General features: G+C 36.1%; 1 protein-coding gene across 1 annotated transcript in view; it reads left to right on the plus strand.

The window, feature by feature from the left end:
- The first annotated feature begins 1,798 nt into the window (after window positions 1-1,798).
- dnah1 (dynein, axonemal, heavy chain 1) overlaps window positions 1,799-12,161 on the plus strand; it is a 56,131-nt gene continuing 45,768 nt past the window's right edge. Inside the window, exons 1-9 of the mRNA XM_028446976.1 lie at window positions 1,799-1,932; window positions 2,474-2,597; window positions 3,716-3,848; window positions 3,930-4,097; window positions 4,933-5,161; window positions 5,237-5,394; window positions 7,178-7,389; window positions 10,421-10,719; window positions 10,831-10,978. Coding sequence (XP_028302777.1) covers window positions 1,799-1,932; window positions 2,474-2,597; window positions 3,716-3,848; window positions 3,930-4,097; window positions 4,933-5,161; window positions 5,237-5,394; window positions 7,178-7,389; window positions 10,421-10,719; window positions 10,831-10,978 — 1,605 coding nt within the window. The remainder of the gene's footprint in view (window positions 1,933-2,473; window positions 2,598-3,715; window positions 3,849-3,929; window positions 4,098-4,932; window positions 5,162-5,236; window positions 5,395-7,177; window positions 7,390-10,420; window positions 10,720-10,830; window positions 10,979-12,161) is intronic.

A 12,161-nucleotide genomic window follows, 5' to 3' on the forward strand; every position in this document is an offset into this window, starting at 1 on the left:
TAACATTTTATTCCATCCTAAGTTGTTTTTTATATATAGTTTTAATATTTCAACAGCTTATAAATTCATTCCTTTCACATTCACTGTCCTATTTTACATGGAGATGGGGGACAAATCCATGCTGGGGTCTGGCAAACATTTAGCCCACCAACCTCCAAAATGTCAGACTTCGACCTTCGGTCTGAGGAGCATCCTCCCTTCCTCCAGAAGAAGCAGTCAGTCTGTTCAAAGGAATCACTTTCAGGTATTGCACTGTAAAACAACATCGTATTTTGTGATTTATCTTCTTTTTTTCACATGCATGTTTATGTTTATGACATGAGGCTCTGCAGAATTCAATGAGCCAGTCTACTTCTGAATGCCAAAAAGGTGAGGACCACTGTTTAAGTCATTATCATTTGTTAAATAGTCAAAATTGTAAAAGTATTATATTAGTTCTGCTGGACCTTAGTGCTGCATTTGACACAGTGGATCATGGGATCTTACTCGAGAGGTTAAAAAACTGGGTGGGTGGGTGGTGTGTAGCTCCACGTACGGAGGCTGTAGTTCCTCACCTGCAGCCGGTCCAGGTTCGATTCCCGGCCTGGGACCCTTTGCTGCGTGTCATTCCCTGCTCTCTCTGATCCCTTTCCTGTCAAGCAACTGTCATATAAAGGCCACTAGAGCCCAAAAAAATCCTTAAAAAAAAAAAAAAACTGGGTGGGAATCTCTGGAAAGGCTCTCGAGTGGTTTAGATTCTACCTTGAGGACCAAACTTATTGTGTCGCGATGGGAAACTGTGTCTCAGACCAAATAACACTGCCTGTGGGGTTCCGCTTGGGTCGATTCTGGGGCTCCTCTTGTTCAATCTCTACATGCTTCCATTAAGTCAATTTATATGCAGCAACAATGTGTCCTATCACAAATACGCAGATGATAGCCAGATCTACACTGTACTACTGTGTCATTGTATCAAACAGATTAGTGTGTGGATGCAAAACAACTTCCTCCAGTTAAATACATTGTTTTTGGCCCACAAAGACAAAGAGAGATTGTCATTGGTCATCTTGAGGCTCTTTCACTAGAACCAAAAAATAAAGTTAGAAATCTAGGGGTAATCATGGCCTCAGACTTGAATTTCAACAGTCATACTAAGTCCATTACATTAGCAGCCTATTACCATCTTAAAAATATATATAGTGACTAATTCATGCATTTGTTTCCAGCTGGCTAGACTATTCCAACAGCCTTCTCACTGGCCTTTCCAAACGAGCTGTTAGACGGCTGCAGTACATCCAAAAGGCTGCGACTTGAGTGCTGACCAGAACCAGGAAATATGACCATATTAGCCCAGTGCTCTGGTCTCTGCACTGGCTTCATGTCGCTCAGAGAATAGACTTTAAAATAGCTCTACTTGTGTACAAGTCTCCTCATGGTCGGGCACCAAAGTATATAGCTGACATGTTACAGCCATATGAACCACCTCGGGCCTTAAGAACCTCAGGGAGGGGTCTTCTGGTGGTTCCTAGAGTCCCGACCTAACACAGTAAAGCTGCCTCAACACTGACTATGTTTAAGTCCAGGCTGAAAACATGCTTATTTACTGCTGCCTATGGCAATTTATTGTATTTTAACTCATTTTAATGTCATTGTATTGATTGATTTGTTTTTATTGTATTTTTATTGTTTGTGTGTTTGGTGTTGATGTGAGGCCCATTGAGTTGTCTTGTACATGAAAAGTGCAGTACAAATGCCTTGCCTTAGAAATTCATTATTTTTATTAGCTGCAAGCGCTAGGACCTCATCTGGCCTTTTCAATATGGATGAAATCAAAAATCATGTACCTCGTGCTTTCCTGAACTCTTACTTCCGTGAGGGTGGAGACAGCCCTAAAGTTCAAATACCCTACGAAGTTAAACCTGGACAGATTCCTCGCAAGTTAGCCATTGAAAGGTATGTTGTCGTTCTTCACAACAGAGCAATGGTTCTCAACTATAGTGAGTTTTGTGGAACATGATAAGTCCTTAATAACAGGCCACACCCCAAATAAAGGGAAATGCAAATATTTGCAATATTAAAACATTTTTTGGTTGGTTTTACCATTTCAACTTGTTAGTGAGAAGTTAAAAATCATCAGTAACACTTTACTTGCAGTTTTATTCTTAAGGCTGACATTACGCTGTCATTATTATAACATGACAGCTGTCATTAGCATAAATAAGGCGTCATAAAGGCTGACATTAAGTGTTGTTCACTACCCTTACCCTTAGTTATCCTAACCCCACTATCCCTCCATCTAGCCCAAAAAATGCCAAGATAGCTCCAAAGGTGTCATAATTTAGCAAACGACACTGAATGACAACTTCATGACTCCTTATTCATGCTAATGACAGCGTAATGTCAGCCTTATGTATAAAACTTTAAAAGAAAATGAACCAGTGATTATAAACATGTGACTTTAAAGCAACAGAACAATATTTTTGGTTTTCCACAGACTTCGAAGGGAATACTATAACATAGATTTTGAACAACTGTTAGCAGAGAAGGGCATAGACTCTGATGTCCTGGTATCAACACCAACTTCATCTGATCCTTTGTCACCATTCCTTCCTCTGGAGGTGAGTACTTTATAGTAGATTTTCCTTTTTATGTTGTGTTTTAAATTTCTATCTTTATTGTTTTTGGTTAGATGCAGACATGCGTTACAATAACTTTATACACAGATTATCTCCTGCTCTCGGTATGGTGAAACACACACACGCACACACACACATATATATATATATATATATTCTTCTTTTTTAAACGTACACACAAAGAAAAGAGACACACAATATTAAATGTAAAAGAAATGCTTTCATCATCCCAGGCAGTTTTCTTTTCTTTCTTTTCTTTCACACATTAAATTAAAATCACATTGAGAATGAGCAGGAAACTATTTAAGCAAAGCTGAGAAAAAATGCATATAGGTTTGATAGGTTATTTACATATTAAAGAATCAATATCTAAATAGAAAAAAGAATACATCCACTTTATTTTCACAAAGTCCGGTCCCAGGTGTATAATACTGTACATATTGTGCTCATTTTCCCCCAAATATTGTAAAAAAAAGACCTATTTTAAGTTCTAGTGCAAAGGTGATAGTTTTCCAAATTACATATTTCTGTTATGTCTATCCAATTATTCAATGTTGGTATCGTTTGTGTCATTCACATTTTAATAATTTTTTTACTTGTAAACAAAATTGTCATATTGTTAATAATAATATATTTTTTATATATATTACCAGATAAGCCAATTTATTTGCAATGCAAATTTGTTTGTGTAGCGCAACAGAAAACATTCAACAGCTTAAAAATCAACAAGAACTTTTAAAATCATCAGCAAAAACATTTAAAATCAACAACAAACACAATACATCAACAACATGATGAAAAAGAGTACCTTTAACTTTGATTGAAAAATGTTCCCATGTGATGCTGACTTCAGCTCTGTTGCAGTTTGTTCCACGTCTTTGCAGCATAACAACTAAAAGCAGCCTCATCGTGTTTACTGTGAGCTCTGTGCTCCACTATCTGACCTGTGTCCATAGATCTGAGAAACCTGCGTCCCATATAATCTATTTGACACTTCTCCTTTAATATTTTTTCTTTTATTTTTTTTTAATATCTGCTTTTTAATTGACAGGTCAGGTTTTACATTTTTACAAACATTTCCCCCTTCTTATTTTCTTGAGATTTTTGACGATGAGGAGTATGACTGCCGGACACCAGATGGCTGGCTCTCCCTGGGGACCTCCGACGGCCATTCTGACCATAAACCTATCCCTGCTAAAGCTCTGCTGCCTAATGCTGACCATGCTTCTTCAGGTAACTCCACTGTATTCTTTGTGTTAATAATGGGAATTCTTTTTCTACTCTTTAATTGTTACTTATCTGTCTTTTTTAAAGATGCCACCCTGTGCCAATCTGTGGACTACAGCTGGCATTTAGTGGGAGTTCTTCACTATAGTTTGGAGAAACATCAGTACTTGGTACAGAAAGTTCTCCAACGCAGCGCACTTACCAATAACGATGGAAATTCTGTCAATGGACAAAATGAAAAGAGTGAATTATTTGGTTAGTAGCTTGCTAATGTTGCTTACCGTATTTTTCTCTTATAATCAGGGTTGGGGTCGTTTATAATTGTAATCGTGTAATTGATAAGTCATTACAATTATGGCGTAATTATAATTGTAATGTAATAAAAAAAAATCTGTTGCTGTCGTAATCGTAATGAAATTGTAATTGAGTTTAGATTAATGACTTTGTAAATGTAATTGCCATGAAATTCTATAAAAATTGCCAATTATAATTTACTGCAAAACTGTGGAACCATGTTACAGTTTTATGTACACTTCTACACTTATGTGGTTAACAATTTTATATCTATATATTATATATGGTTTCATATCAAGCTTTCCCACATTTTACCATTTAAAAAAAATTGAAATCTAGGGCTATACTGACACAAATAAGTCTCAGATACCCACACCAAAAATATTAAAACCTATATTTGCATTGATTAGGAAGCCTAACAAGGTAACCAATAGATAGGAAATACATTAAATGATAGATACTTGTTTTTAGTGTATTTTACAGCTTATTTAGGACCCGTTATCATAAGAGATGCTAACACAAGAGGAAGGTTAACTTTTATTAGGTTTTTTTATTTCAGGCTCAGTATTTGTGATTAATTGTAATATAAATTTAGTAATTGAGAATGTAATGGACTTTCTGAGAATAAAAAAATAATTGTAATTTGGAAAAATGCTGTCACTATAATCTTAGTTGAATTATAATTGAACATGGGTAATTGAAAATGTAGTTGAACCCAACCCTGCTTATAATATTCCTTTTTTTTCTTGTCTTGTTTGTCATTGATCTTGAAGCCTTTTTGTTTTCGTTTCTTTAGGAGGCACAGAGTACTGGGTACCCAGAATCAGACTATTATTCAGTGGTGAGGACCCACGTATCTTTGTTGAACGAATTCAGTTTGCCTTAAACCACAGGGCACTGACAGAAGCCCGGCTCTTCCAGCAGCTTGCTGTTGACTGCATGCCTAGAACACCATCCCTCAGTAGTGACAGTTTGCAGCGTATCAAAGCGCTGGCTCTGTCGACTCCTGGCCTCAGATGTGAAACGTCAGTAAAGTCACGTCTAACTGCTGCTTTTGTTCCATTTGTGCGGTTAAAATTAGAAAGTGTGAATGTGTGCAGATTAACAAAGTCTGTAGGTGAATTAGAGGAGGAGATCAAACTGGAATATGACTGCATAATGAACCGTGTGATTTTTGAGCAACTCACCAAGGATGATTTAAAGGATTTTCTGCATTTCACTCTCCCTCCTAAGGAGCACACATTGGCCCCTCTAAAAGGTAGGATCAAACCCTTATTTATTAATACTTTATACCAGGGTTGGGGTCCATTATAATTGTAATTGGGCAGATGTGAAAGTAATGGATTACAAAGACTCAGATTACTACAGTTGAGTTGCTTTTATGGGTACTTGTACTCTTTTGAGTGAATTTGGTTTTACTTATGTGTATATATACAGTATATATATATATATATATATATATATAAAGTACAAGCAAAATGTTATCCTTTATTCTTTTTAGATTTTTTTTCTACTTATGTTATTTTTATTTATGTATAGCTTCTATTATTCTATTGTTCATTTCATTTTATCTTCATTGCACTATTTTTCGAGTGTCTTTTGGTTTTTTCTGTGTGTTGCCTTCTATTGCTTTTTTATTTGAGCTGTCATGTCAGTAAATTTCCCCACTGCGGGATGAATAAAGAATCTATCTGTCTTAAGTACTTTTTAAAAGAAGTACAGTCATTAATTACATTTCTACACCCAAACGTTACTGAGTACATTTTTTGTCTTAAAATAATCAATGGACATTGTGAATCTAACAAAAAATGAAATGACCAGACAACAATCAAATGCATCACATCATAGTCAACCAATCAGATTAAACGTAATGCACAATCAACGTAGCTGTATTTAGAGCCTGAGATTTTAAATTGAATTAATTAGTGTTCTGTTATTAAAAAAAAAAAGTTGTACATTTTGACAAACCTTTTATTTTATACAGATGTTTGTGGAAAATAAATCAAGTTCCAATTCTGCAAGATTTGTTCTCTTCCTTTGTAAGTTCATACATGAGATGTTTACTGTATGCAAGGGAACCGTGGCAAGATTTATTACCAAAAATTAACATGAGGGGTGAAAGTAACTATTAAATTTTACTTTGAGTGCTATTTAATGAAGTAAATTTGTGTATTTTATGTATGATTTACTTGTACTTGAGTACAGTTTCAATCAAGTAACAGTACTTCTACTTGAGTAGCATATATCAGTACTCTTTATATCTCCGTAATTGATAATTAATCACAATTATGACATAATTGTATTTGGAATTGGAAAAATATGTTGCTGTAGTAATAGTTATTGAATTGTAATTCAGTTCAGATAATTGACATTGTAATTGGCAATGGAATTACATAAAACCAATCATTGAAAACGTAATTAAATGCAAACCTGTAAAACCGTGTTACAGTCCTATGGCTTACACATACGTAGTCAACAATTATTAAAATATTTTTCATGTCAAGTTTAGCTGTTAGTTCTCTTTAAAAAATAAATGAAGCAAGGGGTATAGTGACACAAAAAGGCTGCATTAAAAATATTAATACCAATATTTTCATGGATAAAGAACCCTAACAAGGTAATTAAGAGAAACAAATTAGATGATAAATATTGTTTTTAGTGCATTTTACAGTTGATTTAAGACGTGTCAAATGTGTAATAAGAGATGCTAACAGAAGAGGAAGGTAACGTTTTATGGGGTTTTTCATTAAAAGCTCAGTAATTGTGATTAATTGTAATCGAACTTTAGTAATTGAGAGCGTATTTATAATTGACTTTTAGGGGAAAAACATTAATTGTAATTTTAACTGTAATTGGAAAAAATATTGGTCAATGTAATCATAATTGAACATGGATCATTCAAGATGTAATAGTACTTTAAAAGATGTAATTGACCCCAACCCTGCTTTATACACTAAGGATGAGATTAAAAGGAATTAGAATTGGACGTAAAGTACCGTAGTATTCTCTTTCACAATGTTAACATGTGTTTACATTTACAGGGTGTGTTCCTATTCCTGATTATAACTATGAGGAGAATCAAATTGCATTCATCCGCAGCTCATTGCTCGTAGAACCTAAAGTGATCAAGGCGATGACTGAGATCTGGTGTGAATCCAGAAAAGTGGCAAACATGAGACTGTTCAACCTTACCTCCACCAAGCCACTTCGTCTGGAGGAATTTGAAGGAGCACAAACATTAGCTCTTACTCAGGTAGTGTGTTGACTTTTGTCTTCATACAAGTATCATTGTGTTATTTTATTTTTTAATATACATTCAAAGAGGAACTGTGAGGTTTTGGATGATGAGCGTCTAAGTTGGAAATTAAAACAATGCCTTGATTATGAGCTAGGCGTGTTAGAGCCCTATAAGTAACAAGACTCAAATTGTTATTGAAAAAATAATGTAATAAATCTGTAATAACTGGTCAATAATGTAAAAAAAGTGCTGGCCCGAAATAATTTGATTACGTCATAAAGTGAGTCAATGATTTATGGATTAAAGGGCTTATTACTTCAATGTAGAGTGTACTATTACACAAATGTCTACGCGTAAATATGTGTAGATGTAAAAAAAGTGTATATATATTAAAAAGACAAAACGTTTTTACGTTTTGGGCTCATCATCTTGTTTCATTATTGACCAGTTACAATTTTTTTTTATTACATTTCGGGCTTGGCACTTTTGTTACATTATTGACCAGTTTGTACATCTGGGGTTTAATTAAACATTTTTAATAACAATTTAGGTCTTGTTACATTTCGAGTCGTTGTTCTATATTGGGCTCTATCAAGGCTTCTGGAGCTGTTAAGACACGCCCAGTCTATTCTACAGTATAAAATCTCCCAAAGAAAAATCTGTGCTATGCTAACAAGGTATTCAATACTTACTATTAGGGATGTAACGATTCACTCAACTCCCGATACGATTCGATTCATGATACTGGGTTCATCACGATATGATTCTCTCATGATTTATTTTCCAAAATGGGACTGTAGTCAAATGATGACTGAAAAATATTCCTTTATTTTTTTGGGGGAAAAAAATAGAAAATACTGTCCTCTTTTCCTTTTATTTATCATTGTCAAAAGAATCCCTTGATAAACTATTCAAAACAATACAATTTAACTAAAAATGAAATGAATGAAATAAAGGAATAATACAAATGAAGAAGCCTATTAATTTAAATTCTGGTTAAAACTACGTAATAGTTCTTTTTCTTTTTAAAAGTGCAACTGAAAATGTATTTTGTGCCTTAAAGGGATAGTTTGCCTATTTAAGACATGACGTTGTATGCATTCCTCACCAGCACTATAGTGCATACACATTGTCTCACTCAGTGGTCACCTCCCTGGTCCGAGTTCTGGCCACTTGAAGTTGTTCAAGAAAGTAGTCCCGGTTAGTTTCCGGGGCCACAAAACTGCGTTTTTAATAGAAAAAAATACATGCGTTTGAAAGCTTGATTCATTTACATCACAAAACCGCCCACAAAAAAAATTCATACCTCCAGTTTTAATCAGCACTATTTTCTCTTCCGTTTCCATCAATCCGCGCTGCCGTCAACGTCATCGGTGCGCCTAATCCCATCAGCTGTTGATAGCGCGACTCGCGGACAACATGTCTGACTCCGAAACTTCCGATGATGATGAGGATGTAATCGTCCTCGCTGAAGTGAGCACTGCACACACGAAAGTCCTTTGTACTGGATATTTTCGCTCCCGCAGAATAGCCGATGGCAACCAGCCAAAGCTGTCTCATAGTTATATCAGAAACTGGAAAACGATGGAAGCTGAACGGTGATCCCGGCACATTTTTGTGGTCACAACCTGGGAATTTACAAGTTCGTACCATTGTTAATGTACGTACGTTTTACTTTCTCTTGCTTCGGTCTTCCGTCGTTGCTATTAGAGTGTGTAAACCCTATTATCGGAACATGCGCGCTGACGTTGACGGCAGCGCGGATTGATGGAAACGGAAGAGAAAATAGTGCCGATTAAAACTGGAGGTATGAATTTTTTTTGTGGGCGGTTTTGTGATGTAAATGAATCAAGCTTTCAAACGCATATATTTTTTTCTATTAAAAACGCACAGTTTTGTGGCCCCGGAAACTAACCGGGACTACTTTCTTGAACAACTTCAAGCGGCCAGAACTCGGACCAGGGAGGTGACCACTGAGTGAGACAATGTGTATGCACTATAGTGCTGGTGAGGATTGCATACAACGTCATGTCTTAAATAGGCAAACTATCCCTTTAACAATTGGACTTTAAAAAAAAAAACGTCATTGCACTGATTTACGTCATGTTATTTGTTTGGACCAGCAGAGGGCGCTGGTAACCCAGTGGCAGAAATTCTTGCAGTGAAGAAGAGATGCTATGCTAGCAGACAGAGCTAATAGAAAAACGTGACTTTTACAGATATTCACGTAATATTACAGATATTCTTTCGGTGCTAAAGGGATAAGGAATCGTTTATTAACATGTTTAAGAGTAGAAGGCGGACAGAAAGAAAGTAGTAGCAGATTCCGCCCGCCACTTGTCCACTGCTGGACAAGAGAAGGGATAAATATATAGTGCCCTCTGCTGTTTAAAAAAAGTACTGCGATTCAATTTTCAAAGTATCGATGTCAATCGTGATACTTATGAATCGACTTTAAACTGCCTTACGATTAATCGTTACATCCCTACTTACTATACCTCTCTATTCACAATTCTCTCCATCCAACCGACTCGCCACAGTCGCTGAGTCGACAGGTGCTAGATTTTATAGGAGGGGGTGGGGCTAACAGTGGTGGTTTGTGTCAGAAGAAGCCACCAAACCGTCACAAATCACCATTCACAACCAATTGCAACATTTGATCAAAATAGCTGAGTTTCAACCCATAGAGGGCAGTAACTCTTACATTTTTACAGCAAAAGCTTCCAAGTTGAAAGATTTTGACTAAAGTTTCAAGAGTTGGACAATAATCTATCAACAACACTACTTCACACCAAAATACAATTGTTTTCAGCAGGAAAAAGTGGTTTTGACATTTCGTTACTCTTTAAAGTACAAAAAAAAAGTAAAGCATTGGATTTGTTTACACAACAATGTCGACTCGATAAACCTGAGTGCTATTAGGGAACTGTGATCCAATCTATGGAAGTTGTTTATAGCAGTACATTTCCTATTAAGATCAATTTAAACAATATATCTAAATTGTATTTTAGGGAAAAATTATTAAACCTTGACCTCTTTCCTATAGATAAATCTGTATCTGAAGGATGCATGGATGGTCACAATGAGCGACTGCATCCGATCCAACCTGCTGAGTGCTGGCAAGGGCACTTTTGACATAAATCAGTCTAGCTGGACGCTTTACAAGTTGTCCAAGATGTACAAACTGATGACCGTGGTGCGCCTCAACCTGCAAGACGCTCTGCGCTACCTTGTTCAAGACTCACTTACCAGCCTGGCACAGTTACTGTTGGATGCCTGCCAAAGTCTGCTAACATGTCCCTCAGACCTGGTCTGGTGTAATGACCTCCTCTCCAGCCCCTATGTGTAGGTGTCTAACTTCACTTTTATCTGTATAACTTTGGGTCAGCCATGTTTGATTGATATTGAATCCTATAAAATACTGATATTATTTTTTGCACCATTATTTGTGTGTAGGCCAACGAAGAATCCAGTCTTCCTTGTGGATCTGGTTTTGGACCAGACCGGTGTTCATTACAGTACTCCTCTGGAGAAATTTAAAACCACCATTGATCTGTTTGATAAAGGCGTCCTGGCGACTCACAGCTTACCACAACTTGAGACGGTAACCATGAATCTATCTTATAGAGTAGGCCTACAGATAAGCAAATTGAAGAAAATTAAACTTAAACTGATGCGAGTGCAGGGGTCTAACCTTTCTGAAACTGTGAGCTACTTCATGTATAGTCTGAAGGGCTACTAGTTAGAAAAGCACTTCTTAAATACTAAATGTTCATGGTCTCACTTTAATTAGAGGGTAAGATAATAACGAAGGCTAGCAGTAACTTAAAAAGGTCGGAAATGTTTACGTTTCAACATGCAACACTTAATTTCTCCTATTTCATGCAATTGTTTCATTTTCGTTACATTTCATAGAAAATTATCATCTTATTTTACTATCTACTAACAAACAATGTACAAGGTAACAATTACATCATTTTATGAGAATCCACCTTGCGTTTTATAAAAATACTAGTGCAGTGCCCGTAGGAAGTATGTATTGCTTTAGAAAAGTAGGAGGTTAAGTAGCTTTTTTTATGGATGGCCAAATGAGGTTGTGTTTGATCCGCAGAGATATTTGAGGAAAAAACACACACACACACACACACACACACACACACAGACAAACATAGATTATTTGCTTTTAAGAGGTAGGGCTGATGACATCTCTCTTTATACATTGGAACATTAGAACATAGGAATGACATCATCACAGAGTCCATCGACTCAGGGGGTGGGGCGTCCAAACAAATCCAACGTCTCACCCTTGAACCAAACAGCAGCCATGTTGAAACTCTCAGGTCAGTTTGATCCTGTTCCTCAGAGATAGTTGAGGAACACACACACACACACACACACACACACACACGCAGTCAGATTCCTTGCTTTTAAAGAGATATTTTATATATATCATATTATATATAACATACCACTGATTATACACTAAATCTGCAGCACTTGAAAACAAGTGAAAATAAACATTTAAAGATGGTAATTTAGTACTAAAACATTATCAGGTGCAGCAGTATTTAACTTTACTAAGTAAATCTCTAATACGTATTTATCTTTGTGAGTTTGAATTCTGGAAAGTATATCAGATTTTAAATGGCGCTCATTGGAGACTAGAGCTCCTGAGGGCACCTCACATGGTCCACGCAGGCTACCTGGTATTGTATTGGTGACCCTTGTGCTAGTGCATGTTTACTTGTCATTAATATCATATAGAATAATTTATTGTTTTGTTTTTT

This window comes from Gouania willdenowi, chromosome 5 (assembly GCF_900634775.1).
Source record: "Gouania willdenowi chromosome 5, fGouWil2.1, whole genome shotgun sequence".
Lineage (NCBI taxonomy): Eukaryota > Metazoa > Chordata > Actinopteri > Blenniiformes > Gobiesocidae > Gouania > Gouania willdenowi.